Source organism: Globicephala melas, chromosome 19, assembly GCF_963455315.2.
Source record: "Globicephala melas chromosome 19, mGloMel1.2, whole genome shotgun sequence".
Taxonomy (NCBI): domain Eukaryota; kingdom Metazoa; phylum Chordata; class Mammalia; order Artiodactyla; family Delphinidae; genus Globicephala; species Globicephala melas.
In genome coordinates this window covers 38,991,813-39,009,281 of record NC_083332.1, presented here as the reverse complement: position 1 = coordinate 39,009,281, position 17,469 = coordinate 38,991,813, and the positions used below count along the sequence as shown (strand labels likewise).

Below are 17,469 nucleotides of genomic sequence, written 5' to 3'. Positions count from 1 at the left end.
GTCCATCATCGAATGAATGGATAAAGAAGATGTGGCACATATATACAATGGAATATTACTCAACCATAAAAAGAAACGAAATTGAGCTATTTGTAATGAGGTGGATAGATCTAGAGTCTGTCATACAGAGTGAATAAGTCAGAAAGAGAGAGACAAATACCGTATGCTAACACATATATATGGAATTTAAGAAGAAAAAAATGTCATGAAGAACCTAGGGGTAAGACAGGAATAAAGACACAGACATACTAGAGAATGGACTTGAGGATATGGGGGGGGAAGGGTAAACTGTGACAAAGCGAGAGAGAGGCATGGACATATATACGCTACCAAACGTAAGGTAGATAGCTAGTGGGAAGCAGCCGCATAGCACAGGGAGATCAGCTCGGTGCTTTTTGACCACCTTGAGGGGATGGAGGGAGGGAGACGCAAGAGGGAAGAGATATGGGGATATATGTATAGCTGATTCACTTTATTATAAAGCAGAAACTAACACCCCATTGTAAAGCAATTATACTCCAATAATGATGTTAAAAAAATTTCTTTTTTTAAAGAATTTTAGAATTTTCACATCTGGCTATTCATAAATCAGACAACAATGCCAACCTTTGAAACCAAATGACTGAAATAAAAAACGTCATCTCTTGCATCCTTCCCCCGACTCTTGTTTTCTTTTCAGTTGCCATTATAGTTAATGCGCTAAGATGCAACTCCTCTTTCTCACAAAATGATTGTTTCAATTGAGTGGTGGCAGATAAGTTTCAAGTGTTCCCTTTCTTAGAGGTAATATCGATTAACTACGATCCCACTGAAAGGGATGATGAGAGTAGGAAGAGTAAAAGTGGATAAAGAAACGTTTCATTGGCTTGGTTTCCCAAGGCTTCCTGATGCAGGGTTAGTAGCAAGGTGAGCCCCTTGCTGTCTTATTATTTAATAAGCGCACCTCAAGGAGTCATCTGAAAACTTTATCTGAAATATAAAGTTGGAAGGAAATGGAATCATTACACCAATTATGAGGGTACTGGGAGACTTGTGCTAGACCGATGATTTTTGGTGCCTTTCTTACGGCAAAACTGTGTGGAAAACATTTTTGTTCCCGGGTCACATATTATGATTTCAAGAGACACTTTAACTTCATCATTAAATAAAAGTGTGTTAGTTCTAGAAGAAAACCTCACCCATCATCTAAAGTAATCTTGTTATACTGGGAAAAATGAGCCTTAGTTTATCCAAGGGACTCAGTGATTGAGTTCAAACTAGAATTAGGTAATGTTCTCCAGATATAATTTTTCCTTTTGGGTTTATGGTTCATCGAATGTTTATTTTCCCTTGTTCTTGTTGCAATGGGACTACAACTTCCTGGTTGTCTGGGTTTGGGTTCCCCGCAAACAGGCACTGAGACAAGGATTTGATTATAAGTAGTTTATACTGGAGATGATCCCAAGAAACGCCAGCAGGAGAGTGAGAATTGTGAGCGAGAGGAGGTAGAAAGCTGACAGTGTGCGTTATCAAGCCAGCGATGACTGGGGTGACTGCAGCTTCATTCCACTGGGGAAACTCTGGAGCAGTGTAAATAAACAAAAGAAAAGGACCAGCTTAAAACTATCCTGCCAGAGAGGGCAAGGAGCCTGGAATTTTATATACTAAGTTGCGTGAGCCTTTGAGGGCTGCTTCTCTGGGGGTGTTAATTTTCTCATAGCTCTGGACTGACAGGCGATGGACAAAACGGGTTCTGAAGTCCAGAGGAAACCCTCAGCAAAGAAATGCAAGAGTTGGCAGTTGGCTGTAAGGCAGGTGTGACTGAAGTGGTAATGGCCAGGGGTTACGGGGTTGGGGTACCGGCAACTTCCCCTACACCAGTGAAAGTGAGTGACACCAATACAACAGCCAAAGTGATCTGAATAAAAATGGAACTAATATCACTAAGTAGACACGTTTTCCTGCCCCCATAGGGGAAGCCACATACACTGTAACTGTATTTTGCCTAGAGAGTTTTGAGGGTAGGATTTTTGGTCTTCAGAGCAAGGAGAATTTTAGTAACAAGAGGAGTGTTTCATGTGTCTGAACAGCTTGCTGCAGGGCACAGCAGAAGCTTGGTAATTGGATTTTATCAAAAATGGTCTATAAGTCTGTAAATATAAAGGTAACTTCAAAAGTGACTTTCAGTGTGTTACACATTGCATCTATCTGTGCTGAAATTAGCTTAACATTTTATGTTGGGCAACAATGAATATCCCCAAGGGCAGCCAATGTGATTATACAGCAAATTGGAAAGAACGTTCACATAGACTCACTAATATCCTGATATAACTCTACTCCAAGTATGTACTTGGTAAACATATGGTTGAATAAGTCCCATAACTCAGAAGAGTTTCAAAGAGAGATCACTGCTTCTTCTGGGAACATTTGTCTCTGGCTCATTTAAAAGACTGTACATTCCACAGTGGAAAGGATGTTTTTGTCTTTCCCATCACTGTATTGGTAGTATCTATACAGAAGTAGCCAGAGCAAAAGAGGTGCCCAACACATATTTGTTAGATGAATGAATGAAGAATGGAATATGTGCAGTGCTCAGTGTCTCTCCTCTTTCCTAAGGTCTGTATCACTTCTCAGTACCAGAAGATGTGGTTCTTGGCACTGCCATAGGGAGGGTGAAGGCCAATGATCAGGATATTGGTGAAAACGCGCAGTCGTCATATGACATCATTGATGGAGACGGAACAGCACTGTTTGAAATCACTTCTGATGCCCAGGCCCAGGATGGCATTATAAGACTGAGAAAGGTAAGCTCAGGAAGGTTTTGTTCGTCTTCAGAATACCTCTTTGAAACTTGAATGTTGAGGGTGGTAGGGGTTGGGTGGAGTTCCTGACGTAATCTTACAACTGGAGGAGGCTTGCCTTCTTAAGCTGTGCAAAAGTGAGTGCTTTTTGCACATCCTATCTTCTAGTCCTACTTTATATTTCAGCTAAACCTCGGTGAACAGTGACCATGGTGGTGCTAGCCTCCCATCTCACCCATCATTTCTTTCCTCTCTGTGTTTCAGTGTTTTTCCATGAGCTGCAGGAACTTGCTCAGTTCTTGTCCAGAGCATCCACCTATGTAGGAAAGCCAACACTCTGAAAGCAACCTTTAAGCAATGAGGGACAAAGATGGGTGGACAGTTCCTATTCACTGAAGAAATTATTGTGAGGCATATTTTTTATGATTCCTTAGAGGATTTTCAGTGGGAATAATCCTCATAAGCCCATAGAGGTGGCAAGTTCAATGGCTTTTCATCCTTTTCTATAGAACTCTCCCCATTTCTAATCTCCTGCTTCCTAGAATATCTCTGCAAAATGCATTCAAGTTTCCTGTGTCTTCACTGCAGGCTCTGCTTTTAGGGAAACTCAAAGACAGACAAAGTAGTCAGCTTCAGTTATTCTGGCTAGTTCTGGCACCAGAAGGACAGGGCCCACCCTGCTATTATTAGATGCTCCTAACTGTGATCAAATGACCAAGCATTGTGGTCAATGAAGCTCATCTTTGCTTTTTTCCCGGGTGTGGGGCTACCATTGGAGAAAGAAACATCTCCATAAATAATACAAAGAATATATGGCTTTTTAAAAATTGGAGTATAATTGCTTTACAATGTTGTGTTAGTTTCTGCCACAAAGTGAAGTGAATCAGCCATATGCATACACATATCCCCTCCCTCTTGGACCACCCTCCCCGCCTCCATCCCACCCAACTAGGCCGTCACATAGCACCAAGCTCAGCTCCCTGTGCTATACAGCAGGTTCCCACTAGCTATCTGTTTTACACATGGTATTGTATTTATGTCAAACCTAATCTCCCAATTCATCCTCCCCTTCCCTTCCCCTCCATGTCCACACGTCTGTTCTCTACGTCTGCCTTTCTATTCCTGCCCTGCAAATAGGTTCATCCATACCGTTTTTCTAGATTTCACATATATGAGTTAATATACGATATTTGTTTTTCTCTTTCTGACTTACTTCACTCTGTATGACAGACTCAAGGTCCATCCACATCTCTCTGAATGATCCAATTTCATTTCTTTTTGTGGCTGAATAATATTCCATTACATATATGTACCACATCTTCTTTATCCATTCAGATGTTGATGGACATTTAGGTTGTTTCCATAACCTGGCTATTGTAAATAGTGCTGCAATGAACATTGGGGTACATGTGTCTTTTGGACACATGTCCAAAATATGGTATATGCCCAGTAGTGGGATTCCTGGGTCATACAGTAGTTCTATTTTCAGTTGTTTTTTTTTTTTGCGGTACACGGGCCTTTCACTGCTGTGGCCTCTCCCGTTGCAGAGCACAGGCTCTGGACGCGCAGGCTCAGCAGCCATGGCTCACGGGCCCAGCTGCTCCGCGGCATGTGGGATCCTCCCAGACCGGGGCACAAACCCGTGTCCCCTGCATCGGCAGGCGGACTCTCAACCACTGCGCCACCAGGGAGCCCCTATTTTTACTTTTTTAAGGAACGTCCATACTGTTCTCCACAGTGGCTGAATCAATTTACATTCCCACCAATAGTGCAAGAGGCTTCCCTTTTCTCTGCACCCTCTCCATTATTTGTTGTTTGTAGATTTTCTGATGATGCCCATTCTGACTCATGTGAGATGATACCTCATTGTAGTTTTGATCTGCATTTCTCTGATAATTAGTGATGTTGAGCATCTGTTCATGTGCCTCTTGGCCATCTGTATGTCTTCTTTGGAGAAATGTCTGTTTAGGGCTTCTGCCCATTTTTGGATTGGGTTGTTTTTTTTTTTAATATTGAGCTGCATGAGCTGTTTATATATCTGGGAGATTAATCCTTTGTCCGTTGATTCGTTTACAAATGTTTTCTCCCATTCTGAGGGTTGTCTTTTCATCTTTTTTATGGTTTCCTTTGCTGTGCAAAAGCTTTGAAGTTTCATTAGGTTCCATTTGTTTATTTTTTTTTAAATTTCCATTACTCTAGGAGGTGGGTCAAAAAGGATCTTGCTGTGATTTATGTCAAAGAGTGTTCTTCCAATGTTTTCTCTAAAAGTTTTATAGTGTCTGGCCTTACATTTAGGTCTTTAATCCATTTTGAGTTTATTTTTGTGTATGGTGTTAGGGAGTGTTCTAATTTCGTTCTTTTTCAAGTAGCTGTCCAGTTTTCCCAGCACCACTTATTGAAGAGGCTGTCTTTTCTCCATTGTATATTCTTGCCTCCTTTATCAAAGATAAGGTAACCATATGTACGTGGGTTTACTTCTGGTCTTTCTATCCTGTTCCATTGATCTGTATTTCTGTTTTTGTGCCAATACCATACTGTCTTGATTACTGTAGCTTTGTAGTGTAGCCTGAAGTTGGGAGTCTGATTCCTCCAGCTCCTTTTTCTTACCTCAAGATTGCTTTGGCTATTCAGGGTCTTTTGTGTTTCCCTACAAATTGTATAATTTTTTGCTCTAATTCTGTGAAAAGTGTCTAGTAATTTGTTAGGGATTGCATTGAACCTGTAGATTGCTTTGGGTAGTATAGTCATTTTCACAATACTGATTCTTCCAATCCAGGAGCATGGTATGTCTCTCCATATTGCAATCTGTGACTGCTTTTGCTCATGATCATTTGTGTGCGTGTGGTAAATGTGAAAAATTCTGTACATTTTCCATATTTATTTCTCATTGTGACAACTACATTCATTAAAAAACGGGTAGAACACAGTTCAGTATTTTACAGACATGGGCATTTGCAAAGAGAAATACCCTTTTATCTTCATCATGAGTATTTTGTTCAACATTGTTCTTTATATGCTTGCCATGAAGTAGTACAAATTAATTTTAGAACGGATTTGCTGATTCATGAATTAGAAGATAGATAATAGGTCACACTGTCAGGAGCCAATAATTTTGCCCTCTGTCTTGATCAGCATTACAATGACATGACTCCAAGCTTACTATCTGACTCTCTCTGTCATGTTACCCAGGGATGTGCTTCCAATGGTCATGCTCTTAAAATCCCCTTTTGGGGAGGTATTGAAAGTGAGAACCTGGAATTTTCTGGATATAGTTTTATATACAAAATCAATTTTGAAAAGAAAATGGCTGCATCTGTTTTAACTGTGCTGAGTAACACTCACTTTAAACCTGGATGGAGCTCAGTATTAAGAGTTGCAAAGTATTTAAAAACTCGTGTGTTAAATACAGTACAGTATAATTATACTTGAGTCAATTATTGACTAACCCAGAGACACATTTTCCTTGGCTAATGATTCCTAATGTCATTTTTGTTGTTATTATTAACTTCTATTCTTTGTTACCATAAGGTGCTTTTATAAACTGAAGCAATTAGCTGTTTGCTGTATTTTTATTCACCATTATTCATAAACTTGGAAGCATATACTACACATCTTGACACCAAAAAACCCATCTATTTTACTCTAGAGAACAATCTGTAGGGAGTCATTTTCCTGCAATTCATGGGTCCTCTTTTTTGTGTGACAAAATCCCAAGGACACCAGGATGTGTTCTGGTAGATTGTCATTAAGTTGGGCAAAGAATTAAGCAGAATATAATCTCTTATGCTTAACAGCGTTTGTAAAGAATTTGAAATTACAAAATTGTTACAGTAGGGGTGATTAGCAAATTGTGAAAATGTTGATGTTGAATTGCCTATTCATGTACATACGGGTACATGTGTTTAGTAATTTCAGAATAGACAGGGGATTGAGTATCTGCCTTGTTTATTAGAAAATATATCAAAAAAATCTAAGTCCAAGTAGAATGAAATTCAAATATAAGAATCAACATAAAATTTTGAAATAAGAATATATATTTAAGCTTGTATAGGAGTTCTGAAAGAGTTCACTAATGCTAGCTTGTGTTCCAGCTTATTTTTTTAAAATTTGCACCGCAGATGTAGAGTTCAGTTTCTTATAAGAATTGCCATGGAAATCTAAATTGTCTCTTTGAACCTTGACAGAAATACATCCTTGACATCTGAAGTATTATGTTTGCTGAGAGAATTGGACTGTGAGGGTTCTGATGCAGATGGCCTTCTGGTTGTTTAAGGGGACTGTGTTCTTTTACCTGCCTCTATTTACATAGGTCATTAAGTTAAGTCTCTGGGGCTTTTAAGGAGAGAGGTATTAATAGGTCAGAAATATTTTCAGTAATGGTGCAATGAGGTAATTTCAAATTGATTTTAACTGGTTGGTGGAAGTCACCACCAGACCTAGTTACCTACCTGTCTGTCAGTCTGTCTCTCTATCTATCTGTCTATCTATCATCTATCCTAAATATAAACACAGGTAGATATGCGTCTGTATACATATTTCTTTATATGCCCACCTGCTTCACAGCACAGAACTCATATAATAGAGACCTTCTAAGAATGCCCTAAAAAATAATAAGCCTCATTTTAGCCACATGATCAGTAAAGCAGTGATGCTCTGGAAGTGAAATAAGAAAACACTCTTTGTTGGGATTAGTGCTAAATTGTGCTTTATAATGTCTCCATGGACTAAACAATGATTATTTCTAGTTCTTTATGTTTCACACACTGTTGCAGAAATGATAAAATATCCTTTCCAGATAGAGATTATGTTCGATGCTGCCTTATCTCTGACGAGCAGAGGCCCGATTAACTGGCTGATTGGTATGCAGATCATGCCTTCACTAGTACAATTTTATTATGAGTCTGAAGTGAAATTTCGATGGCACAATTCATGACTGTGAATATTTTGTGAATTCCAAGTGAAATGAGCAAAACAAAACAAAACAGTAGGAGATTAGATTCACTGAGCTTGTATAATAAACAGCTATCAATAAATGCCTGTAAAATTTACAGGTTGAATCTGGGGGAATGGAGAGTGATCCCATTAAGGCTCACAAATGGGCTTAAATGCACATAACGATCATCCATCAGCATTACACTCATTTGTTCTCACTGCTGTGGTCATTAGTGAGAAACATTCATCTTTGTCATTTCTTAACAGCCTCTGGATTTTGAGACCAAAAGATCCTATACGCTGAAGGTAGAGGCAGCCAATGTCCACACTGACCCGCGTTTCAGCAGCAGGGGGCCCTTTAAAGACACGGCGACAGTCAAAATTGTTGTCGAAGATGCAGATGAGCCTCCAGTCTTCTCTTCACCGACTTACCTCCTCGAAGTTCATGAAAATGCTGCTCTCAACTCCGTGATTGGGCAAGTGACCGCTCATGACCCCGACATCACCTCCAGTCCTATAAGGTATTTCTCTTTTGAAAGGAAAACTGGCTATAGTGCATGACAAGCAGATCAGTACAAAATGTAATTACGTATGCAGTCTGTGTGGCTGCCTTTGAGACTATGTTCACATGACCAAGGAATTTTGGTCAACATGTACTGCGCTTGTGTGTGTGTGTTGCACACACCTGCGAAGAGCTGCATACAATGCCCAGAGCCAGGAATATCAAGATGAAGAAAGATGCTAAGCTTTCAGAGGGCTCAATGAAAAAGCCAAATCGAATATATTTTGCAGTGCATTTGGGTGGATCTTTTATATGGTATTGTTTTTGCTTGTTTGTGGGTTTTTTTTTCTAGCATTAGAAAAATACTGCTGTTTTTTTTTTCTTTCTTTCTTTCTCCTTTGACAGTTACAGTGAATTATGTATAAGAATTTAGAGGCATGAGATCACTGTCTCAACACATTAAGAGGCCCCCTGTCTTATTTCTGTGTTCGCTGTTTGGCTTTGAAATGATCTTTTTACCACTTTATGGGCATTTCTGATAGGTCAGCCTGTTTGGATTGGTGCCTTTTAGACAAAACCTTTCTCTGCCATTTCAAAGATATCTTTTGTTTATACTTTCCCTGCTCAAAATTTTTTCCAGGATGAGAAATATAATCCCTTGTTAAAGTTTTTCTTCCTTGTTTTAGAAATAAGGCTCAGTTCTGGGTTTTTCTTGCTGTTGAACTGTGTACATCTTTTCTCTTTGCCAGTCACCCAAATGACAGTAGATGCTCAGGCTAAAGAGCTTTCTTCTGAAAGAACACTGAAAATCTGTAACTTGTCCACTGGTCTCCAAGGGTGAAGTGTTAGTTAATGATGTGTTTGAGTGTGGATTTCAAATATGGCTTTAGAAATGTTTGTTGAAAAAGAGAGAGAAAACTAGACAGAAGAGTACAGTTTTAAAGAATTGTCCAGTTAATTTATGAGTTAGATGTCAGCTTATATCCAAGTCATTCAATTTCTAAGTTACAGGGACCTACGGCAGATACCTTTCTAATTACTTTATTCAGGGAAACTCTAGACAAGTGAGCTTTATGAAAGCTTTACTTATTCACTTCTTTTTTGTGTATTAAACTCCCAATACTCCCAAGGGTGCTGAAACCATGAGGCTGGAGGTGAAACCCAGCAGAATAATCAGTGCCCCAAATAATTTGAGTTTGGGCAAAAAAAGAATTATTTTCAGGTCCGGAAAAGTTGTTTTTAACACAAGTCATTTCTAAATTCAGGATAGTAGAGTGTATCTCATAAGGATATAAAAAAAAAAATCCTTTCTTCAAAAGAGCTCAACCTCTAAGAAGGGGATTTGAGGAATGGTCAGTGGCCCATTCTCTGTTGTAAAGGAACTCAACAAGTTGTGGACACACAGAATGGCCTCTGTTTGGCTAAGAAAATCATATCTATCAAAGGGACAAGTATTGAATCCAAGGGCAGGAAGTATCCAGAAAAATAAATTTACATGGGCATCCATTTTTTGACTAAATAGTGAAGTTGTGAAATGGCTTTATACTGAAATTCTAATATAAATAGAGACAGTGGTACTTGTTGAATGAATGAATCTGCCTTGTTTTCCATTGTTACTCCATTTCTTCTGAAAGAACACAGAACAGAGCAATTGCCACTTTCTTCACATCTTCAAGCATAAGAGAGAATATGAAGAAAGTAAACAAGATTGGCCTGAGAGACCAGCCATGGGGTCAGTTTAGCATTTGACTTGTCAAGATTTCTACTCTTGTCAGCAAAGAACCCATAGGGGGCCAGGAGCATGCCAAGCTGAGGACCCTCAGGGCAAATGGGGATTCAGATATCAGGGCAATCCCATGTACACCCAAAACATGGAATCTATAGTACCAGCGGGAACAGACTTCCTGTGCAGAAGCATGTTCTTCATCAGCTGGAGATGAAGTTTGAGTAACTTTTGATGCCAATACTAAGCTCAGATTGGTTAGAAGTGGGTAAACATCCAGGTTCATAGCTCCCCACTTGTTTTTGCCCATTTTATAATCTATCCATTGACTGATGTAAAAATGGAGATATACTGATAATCATTCCAGCTCACAGGGAATCAGTGATGATTATCACTGTAGTTGATCGTTGTTGTTATTGCTATTGTTATTTTTTATAATTGTCGGTGGCATAAAAGGCAGGTGAAGAAGAAGCTTGAGGCTGCTTAGCAACAACTGCCCAACTTGGAAGCATTTTGTTTCCAGGCAAGCTAAAGGGGGTCTGGGGCTGTGTTACCAGGAAGGGATGGACAGATAAAGTACCACTTGATGACACAGGCATACTCTAGCTCTGATAGATGTCAGGCAAGTGCTAGTTCCTTGGCATATGTGGTTTCACCCAAAGAAGGGGCAATTACTGTTTCAAATCATTTACAACAGGGTTTTGATGCATTATTCAGAAAGTGAGCCCCACACCGTTCTGACTGGAGGTGGACTGGCTCCATAGGAATGAATCTAGAATGTAAGAATCACCAACTGCATTTTTCAGTATGAGTTCTGCATTTTTGCAGTTGTCCCTCCCCGAACCCCTGTCCCCCAACTGGGTTATGGAGAGCAGCTTTCCTCTATCGATGCACAATTGGTTAATTTGTTTAGAAAATTAAATTTCCTGACTAGCCAGAGCAGTGCATAGTTCCTTATAAGTCTAGCAGACAGACTTAGAGCCATTTAACCTTTTTAAACAGAACTAGAGGACACAGATATTCAGGGAACTATCAAGTAACAAATAACAAAGCATGATTTTCTCTTTAGGGCTGTTGTATTTTATATGCTAACAAGAATGTACGCATCTTTTAGGGGAATGTTTACCTTGCCATCCAGCAAGAAATAGGCATTTATTGTGGCATCTGCCATGTTAAAACATGCAGTCATTAATTGGTTGGTCAACTTCCTCTAAGACTTAGCTTCTTTTGAGAGCACATTGTCAAGCTGAAAATATCATGTATATGAAAATTCTTAAAACTAAACCTATTTCTACGTGTATAAACATATCTATGTCTGTATAAGCCCATCAGGGCAAACAGACAGTGACACAGAGGCAAACTTCATGGTCTTACCGTCTCCCTTCCAGGAACATTAATGAAGCATGTGCTACTTTCTTCAGTACCACATGCCTCTCAGTAACACAGAATACGATTGTGTAAATTATTTAAAAGATGCCATATCTTGAAACTACAGCAGACTGCATTTCAAATCCTGTCACTCCTACTTTCCAGTCAGACAGCTGGTCTCTTGGAATTCTCTGAGATTCAGCTTCCTCATCTGTATTTTGGGATAATATCATCTTTGGAGCTATTAACACTACCAACTAATAAAGCCACCATAAATTTCATATCTTAAATGCAAATTAAAAACCTAGTACTCATTTCACCTTGCAATAAATCTTTCTCAGCTCCAAATAAATAAATAAATAAATAAATAAAATAAAAATAAAATCCTAGTAGTCATTTTAGCAGAGATTCTTCTACTCAAGGTTGCTGACGGTGCAGAATTACCTGTTATTTTCTTATTTAACAGTTACATGCTAAATCGTCTAATTAACATCATTTAGTCTAATTTGCCCTTGCTACTGTGATGAATATTGTTACTAGTGAGTGCTTACTATGTGGCAGGGATGTGCTAAATGTATTCAGTTCATTTCCTAACACCTTCATGAGATAATATGTGTACTCTCTTAACAGATGAGAAAACCGAGGGTGAAAAGACTAACTTGCCCACTGTCATACAAATAGTCAAGAATGGAACTGTGGTGCATACATTTTTTTTTTTTTTCTGGCAGTGCAATGCCTGCTTTCTGTTCCTTTGTCACACTCCCTTTCTTTCCCTGTGATCTCTGTGACTCAAACTGTGTCTCTACATGTTGTGATGGCTTAGCAGGACCAATTTTTTTCCTCAAAATCTTCTTTTATGTGTTTGTTTATTTTTAATTATATAATTTGCAGGTGTACAGCATTATAGTTCAACATCTGCCTACACTACCGAGAGAGCACCACCCCAAGTCTAGTCACCATCCATCACCATACAGCAGATCCCCTTCATCCATTTCACCTCCTCAACCCTGTTCCCTTCTTGGTAGCTACCAATCTATTCTCTGTATTTATGAATTTGTTTTTATTTTATCCTGTTTGTTCATTAGTTTGTCTCAGTTGACACATATGAGTAAAATCATACAGTATTTATCTTTCTCTGACTTATTTCACTAATCATAATACCTTCACGGTCTGTCTGTGTTTTCACAAATGGCAGGATTTCATTCTTTTTTGATGACTAATATTCCGTTGTGTGCGTGTACATGTTTGTGTGGCATCTTCTTTACCCATTCATCCGTAGATGGACACTTAGGTTGTTTCCATATCTCGGCTATTATAAACAAGACTGCATTGAATTAGCAGGACCGATTTAATTGAAATAATAAACTATTCATTCTCTAAATGGTCTCATTCAGTCCAGGATGCATACCAGGAAAAAGGAGCTTACATATATCAGGTCTGTGGAATTAACCAGAGTATGGGTGGAGTGTTCCTTTCTCATCAGTCTAGCCCCTTTGTATGGGTTTGTTACTATCGGTTGTGAACCAAATTGTGATTAGGGAGGTAAAGGAAAAAACAACGTTATTGTTATTTGATGAATCAGACATTGTGCTAAGTTTCTATTATGTATCATTTCACTTAATTCTCACAAAAGACACCTATGAAGTAGTCAGTATGATTCCAGCGTTATGGAGGAGACTGAGGCTCTGAAAAGATGCTTCCTGTGCAAGTTGACATAGCAGGGGGTATGGGGCCAGGCTTTAAACCCGGGTTTCTTCTTACCACTGATGACTATGTCTGTGCATGCTTTGCTACGTTCTGGTATTTTGCATGAGGTGTGTAGGATGATGACAGCTAATGTTTACTGAGTCGGTACTTTGTGATAGACAGTCTGAAATGGCATTTGAGGGAGCAAATTGTTTATCCTTAAGGTGAAACTTCCTAGCACAGAGTAAGTGTTAAATACAGGTCAGTGCTTTCATGTAAACCTGCTATGGCTCATTTTTTTCCTCTCAATAAAGTCATGTCAAGTGTATATTTGATTTCACCATGGCTTTGAGTGGCATGTGGCTGTTTTTTTAGATAGTTGCTTCCTATTTATTTTTTTGCAAAGCATTCTCCATGAGTAAGACTACATGAGCTGCTTAAATTCAAAGTGGGAATAATGGCCATTCAGCAGGTGAAGCAGGCTGACACATGACCATGGCGGCCACAGTGCTCTGTTGCCCTAATTCCTCTCTTGAATGTAAGTGCCCACTCAACACAAGACACTGCTTTTTTTTTTTTCCTACTTGTATTCTGGCATTTTTATAATTCGCCTCAGTTACCAGGCTTGCTGTTAATGAACTCTTTTCCTGAAAACACTTCTTATAGTCCTGATGTCCAATGATGCTACAGTGAAAATGCTTCATACTGTAGAAAACCTGGCAATTGTTCGGCGAATAAACTGTGTATCCATTGACTCTCTCCTCAATCTTGCAATAATCCCCCAGAGACTTTGTCTTTTTGTTGTTGTTGTTTTTAATTGTGATAAGAACACTTTACTTGAGATCTACCCTTTTAACAGATTTCTAAGTGTACAGCACGGTACTGTTAACTGCAAGCACAATGTTATACAGCACATCCCTAAAACTTATTTGTCTTGCGTAACTGAAACTTTATAGCCATTGGTTAGCAACTTCTCATTCCTCCCTTCTCCCAGCCCCTGGCAACCACCATTCTCTGCTTCCATGGCTGACTATTTTAGATACCTCATGTAAGTGGAATCATGCTATAATATCCTTCTGTGGCTGGTTTCTTGTACATAGCAAAATGTCCTCCAGGCTCATTGATGTTGCCGCACATTACAGAATTTTCTTCATTTTAAGGCTGAATAATACTCCATTCTGTCTATACACCACATTTTCTTTATCCATTCATCTGTCGATGGACATTTAGGTTGTTTCCACATCTTGGCTATTGTGAATAATGCTGCAATGAATGTAGGAGTGCTAATATGATTTCAGTTAGTTTGAATAAATGCCCTGAAGTGAGATTGCTGAATTATATGGTAGTTCTATTTTAATTTTTTTAGGAACTTTCATACTGTTTTCTGTAGCTGCTGCACCACTTTGCATTCCTACCAACAGCGTACAAGGGTCTAGTACACGGACTGAGTCTTTTTAAAACAGTTAAAACTTGGTCACTTAGTTCCTGTGCACTCTTAGCCAGTTAAAATTTGTCTCCCAATTCAACAGTACCAGCTTTTCCAAGTCATTTCCCCAAAACACTCACTGTACTGCTAATTCAGCTAATAGTGATTAGTATTAAGTCATATAGTCATTTAGTCACATGGCCATTCATTCACATTACTATATATATATATATATATAACATGTTATATATACTATATATTATATTCTATGGCACATATGACTTGTCTATATCCATATCTATATATTTATATCTATATCTATATCTATCTAATCTATGGTTTCCTAAGGAATTTCTATAAAGACAGATCCTCTGCCCTCATGGAACTTGTTCTATAGTAAGGAGGCTGGTTAAATAGCCATGTTAAATTCAAGTCTTTCACATTTATCTAACTAACCTTTAAGGCTATCTGAAAATGATAAACAAAACTAGATTATGGAACTTCAGGGTCACATAGAGGAAGAGGTCTCCTAGTTGTCTAAGGAATTGCAGTAGAAGCAACCACAGATATCCAGTGATGTTGAAGTGGAAATATCTCACACTCTAGAGAACCTAGTATTAATCTGGAGGGTGGACTGTATGTATATAATTTTCTCTCATTTTTTATTCCCTCCCTCCCTTCCTCCCTCCTCCTTCTCTCTCACTATAAAGAGAAGCTTTGGGTAGAAAAAAGACTCCTTTTTTCCCTTAAAGGAATAATAAATAATATGTGATGCAGGGACTTTAGAATTCTGGGACTAGCAGAACTCAGATAATATTATTTATTAAAGCAGTTAGAGCAACCAGTAGAGCAATTAGAGGCAAAAGTTGAAAACTTGTAGATGGAATTTTTGATACTCGAAGTGCATGGGAGAAAATGTTAAAATGGTTTCTTTAGGCATAATAACAAAAGCTACAATGAAATTAAACAGTGAGAAAGAAACAGTTGGAGTTCAGTGAAATATATAACTGATTCATAACTAAGGGCTTTATTTCATTATTAGTGGCTCTAAACAGCATCTTTCCTTGCAGTTGGCTCAACATTGTATCTTCCTATAAATTTGCCACAGCAAAATAGTTTTTATAATATAAAAGTGCATTAATTCCTGTTAAATTTGGAAACTAGAATATACACTGCCCTTCTCCAAGAGCAGCATCTCCCTAACTGGGCTCTAAGGAACATCACTGGGACTAAAGACAGGGCAGCCAGATCAATTTGAACTCAAGTTTCTTTGCACCAGGATTTCATAGATGAGTTACTTGGCTCAGGGGCTTTGCACTCTTGAAGAAGGAGAGATTTAGCCTTTGAACTTTCTGTAATTTTTCAGAGAATCTGAAACATTTGATGTAAAGGACATTCAGGCTTCTGTGCTGGTCTGTACTCTAGATTCTAATGCATCAAGCATTGCAGAGCATTGCAAACATCATGACACTTATTCCTGTTTGTGTAGTAGAATATACGTTGCTCCCTTTTCCTTTCCATAGAACCTACTTAAGGGAGGACCCATGACTAGTGAATACTTTAAGTCTATTGCATGAGGCCAGAAGTCAGCAAACTATAGCCTGTGTGCAGAATCTGGCCTCCCACATTTTTTAAAAATAAAGTTTTATTGGAACACAGCCACTCTGCCTTGGAATAGTTATGACAGAGACAGTATGACCTGCAAAGCCTAAGATATTTACTTTATCAAAGAGTTTGTCATCTCCTACAATAGACTGGTAAGAGCTTGGATTTTCATCAGTAAGTTGAATAGTTGGTTCTCACATAATTCCAGGATCTTATTCTGTCTAGCAAACTCCCTAAAGGTAAGATTTTAAAAATATTTTTTAAACTTGGAGTAGTCAAAGAAATTCTTTGAATCCAGCTGTATATGATGGGGTTGATGTCCCCCACGCTTGCCATAGAACCCTTGGGACGTTAGTTCTCATGGGGCACCTGACAGTGTGCACTTACGTTGAGTCAGCCAGAAAAATCTGGCTTCATTTAGTGTAGCTTTGGGGAAAATCACCATAACTACCATACACACTGTGAAAGGACATCCTGAAAAAGACAGAGATGCTTACTCTCTTGGACTGGGGAATATATTTGTTTCTTGCATGAATTTCTCATAATACCCTGTATTTCTACCTGCCCTTTCCATTCTCCAGGCCTCAGTGATGACTATGATACAGGGTTTTTAGAACTGAGGCTGGTGATTGCCTTAGCCAGACTCTGGCCTCTGCAGTTCAATGCCTTGGCAAAACCGCTGACTTGCACAGCAGCATTTCTCTCTCTGAAAGCATGAAGTGGCATGAAATAGAATTGCACTCGGAACAGACTTGCTGGAGTATGTTCAACAAACTCTAACATGCATTCTCCAATACGAGAGTAGATTATTTATTATTATTATTAATTTTTTTTTTGGTGGTACGCTGGCCTCTCACTGTTTGTGGCCTCTCTCGTTGCGGAGCATAGGCTCCGGACGTGCAGGCTCAGCGGCTATGGCTCACGGGCCCAGCCGCTCCGCAGCATGTGGGATCCTCCCGGACCGGGGCACGAACCCGTGTCCCCTGCATCGGCAGGCGGACTCTCAACCACTGCGCCACCAGGGAAGTCCAAGAGTAGATATTTAATGAGTAATACTGGAAATTTTTTGTGGATCTTCAGTCATGCCTATTTAGTGTTTTAGCACAGTGCCCTTCACATATGTCTCATTTACACTGTATTACAGGAACTCTATGAATTGCCTATATTCTTATCCCCCTGGTTGCAGGTTGTTTTCCTGGGCAGTAGATAGAGTTTGAAGTGCAAGCTGTTTGTTAGAGGGCAGCACCTGTGACTGGAAGGGGACAGAAGCAGGCAGACTTAGGGAACAGTAAAACTGCAGTGCGATCCCAGCAAAGCCTTGGCCCAACCCAGTGGGATGAGTATTGATCATCAGAGGAGTCCTGTGTCCTGCCAGAATGGTAGGGCCTTTATCCCTCTGCTGGCTTAATCTCCAGGTAACTCCTGGAGAGGACAATTTCTGCAAAAG

At 39.2% G+C, this 17,469-nt stretch overlaps 1 protein-coding gene across 6 annotated transcripts in view; it reads left to right on the top strand.

Moving 5' to 3' along the window:
• The window catches only part of CDH8 (cadherin 8), a 380,312-nt gene that overhangs the window by 223,638 nt on the left and 139,205 nt on the right, over positions 1-17,469 (top strand). For all 6 annotated transcript variants that reach the window (XM_060288665.1, XM_060288664.1, XM_030863783.2 and 3 more), the window contains 2 exons: positions 2,596-2,783; positions 7,980-8,233. In XM_060288665.1, coding sequence (XP_060144648.1) covers positions 2,596-2,783; positions 7,980-8,233 — 442 coding nt within the window. The remainder of the gene's footprint in view (positions 1-2,595; positions 2,784-7,979; positions 8,234-17,469) is intronic.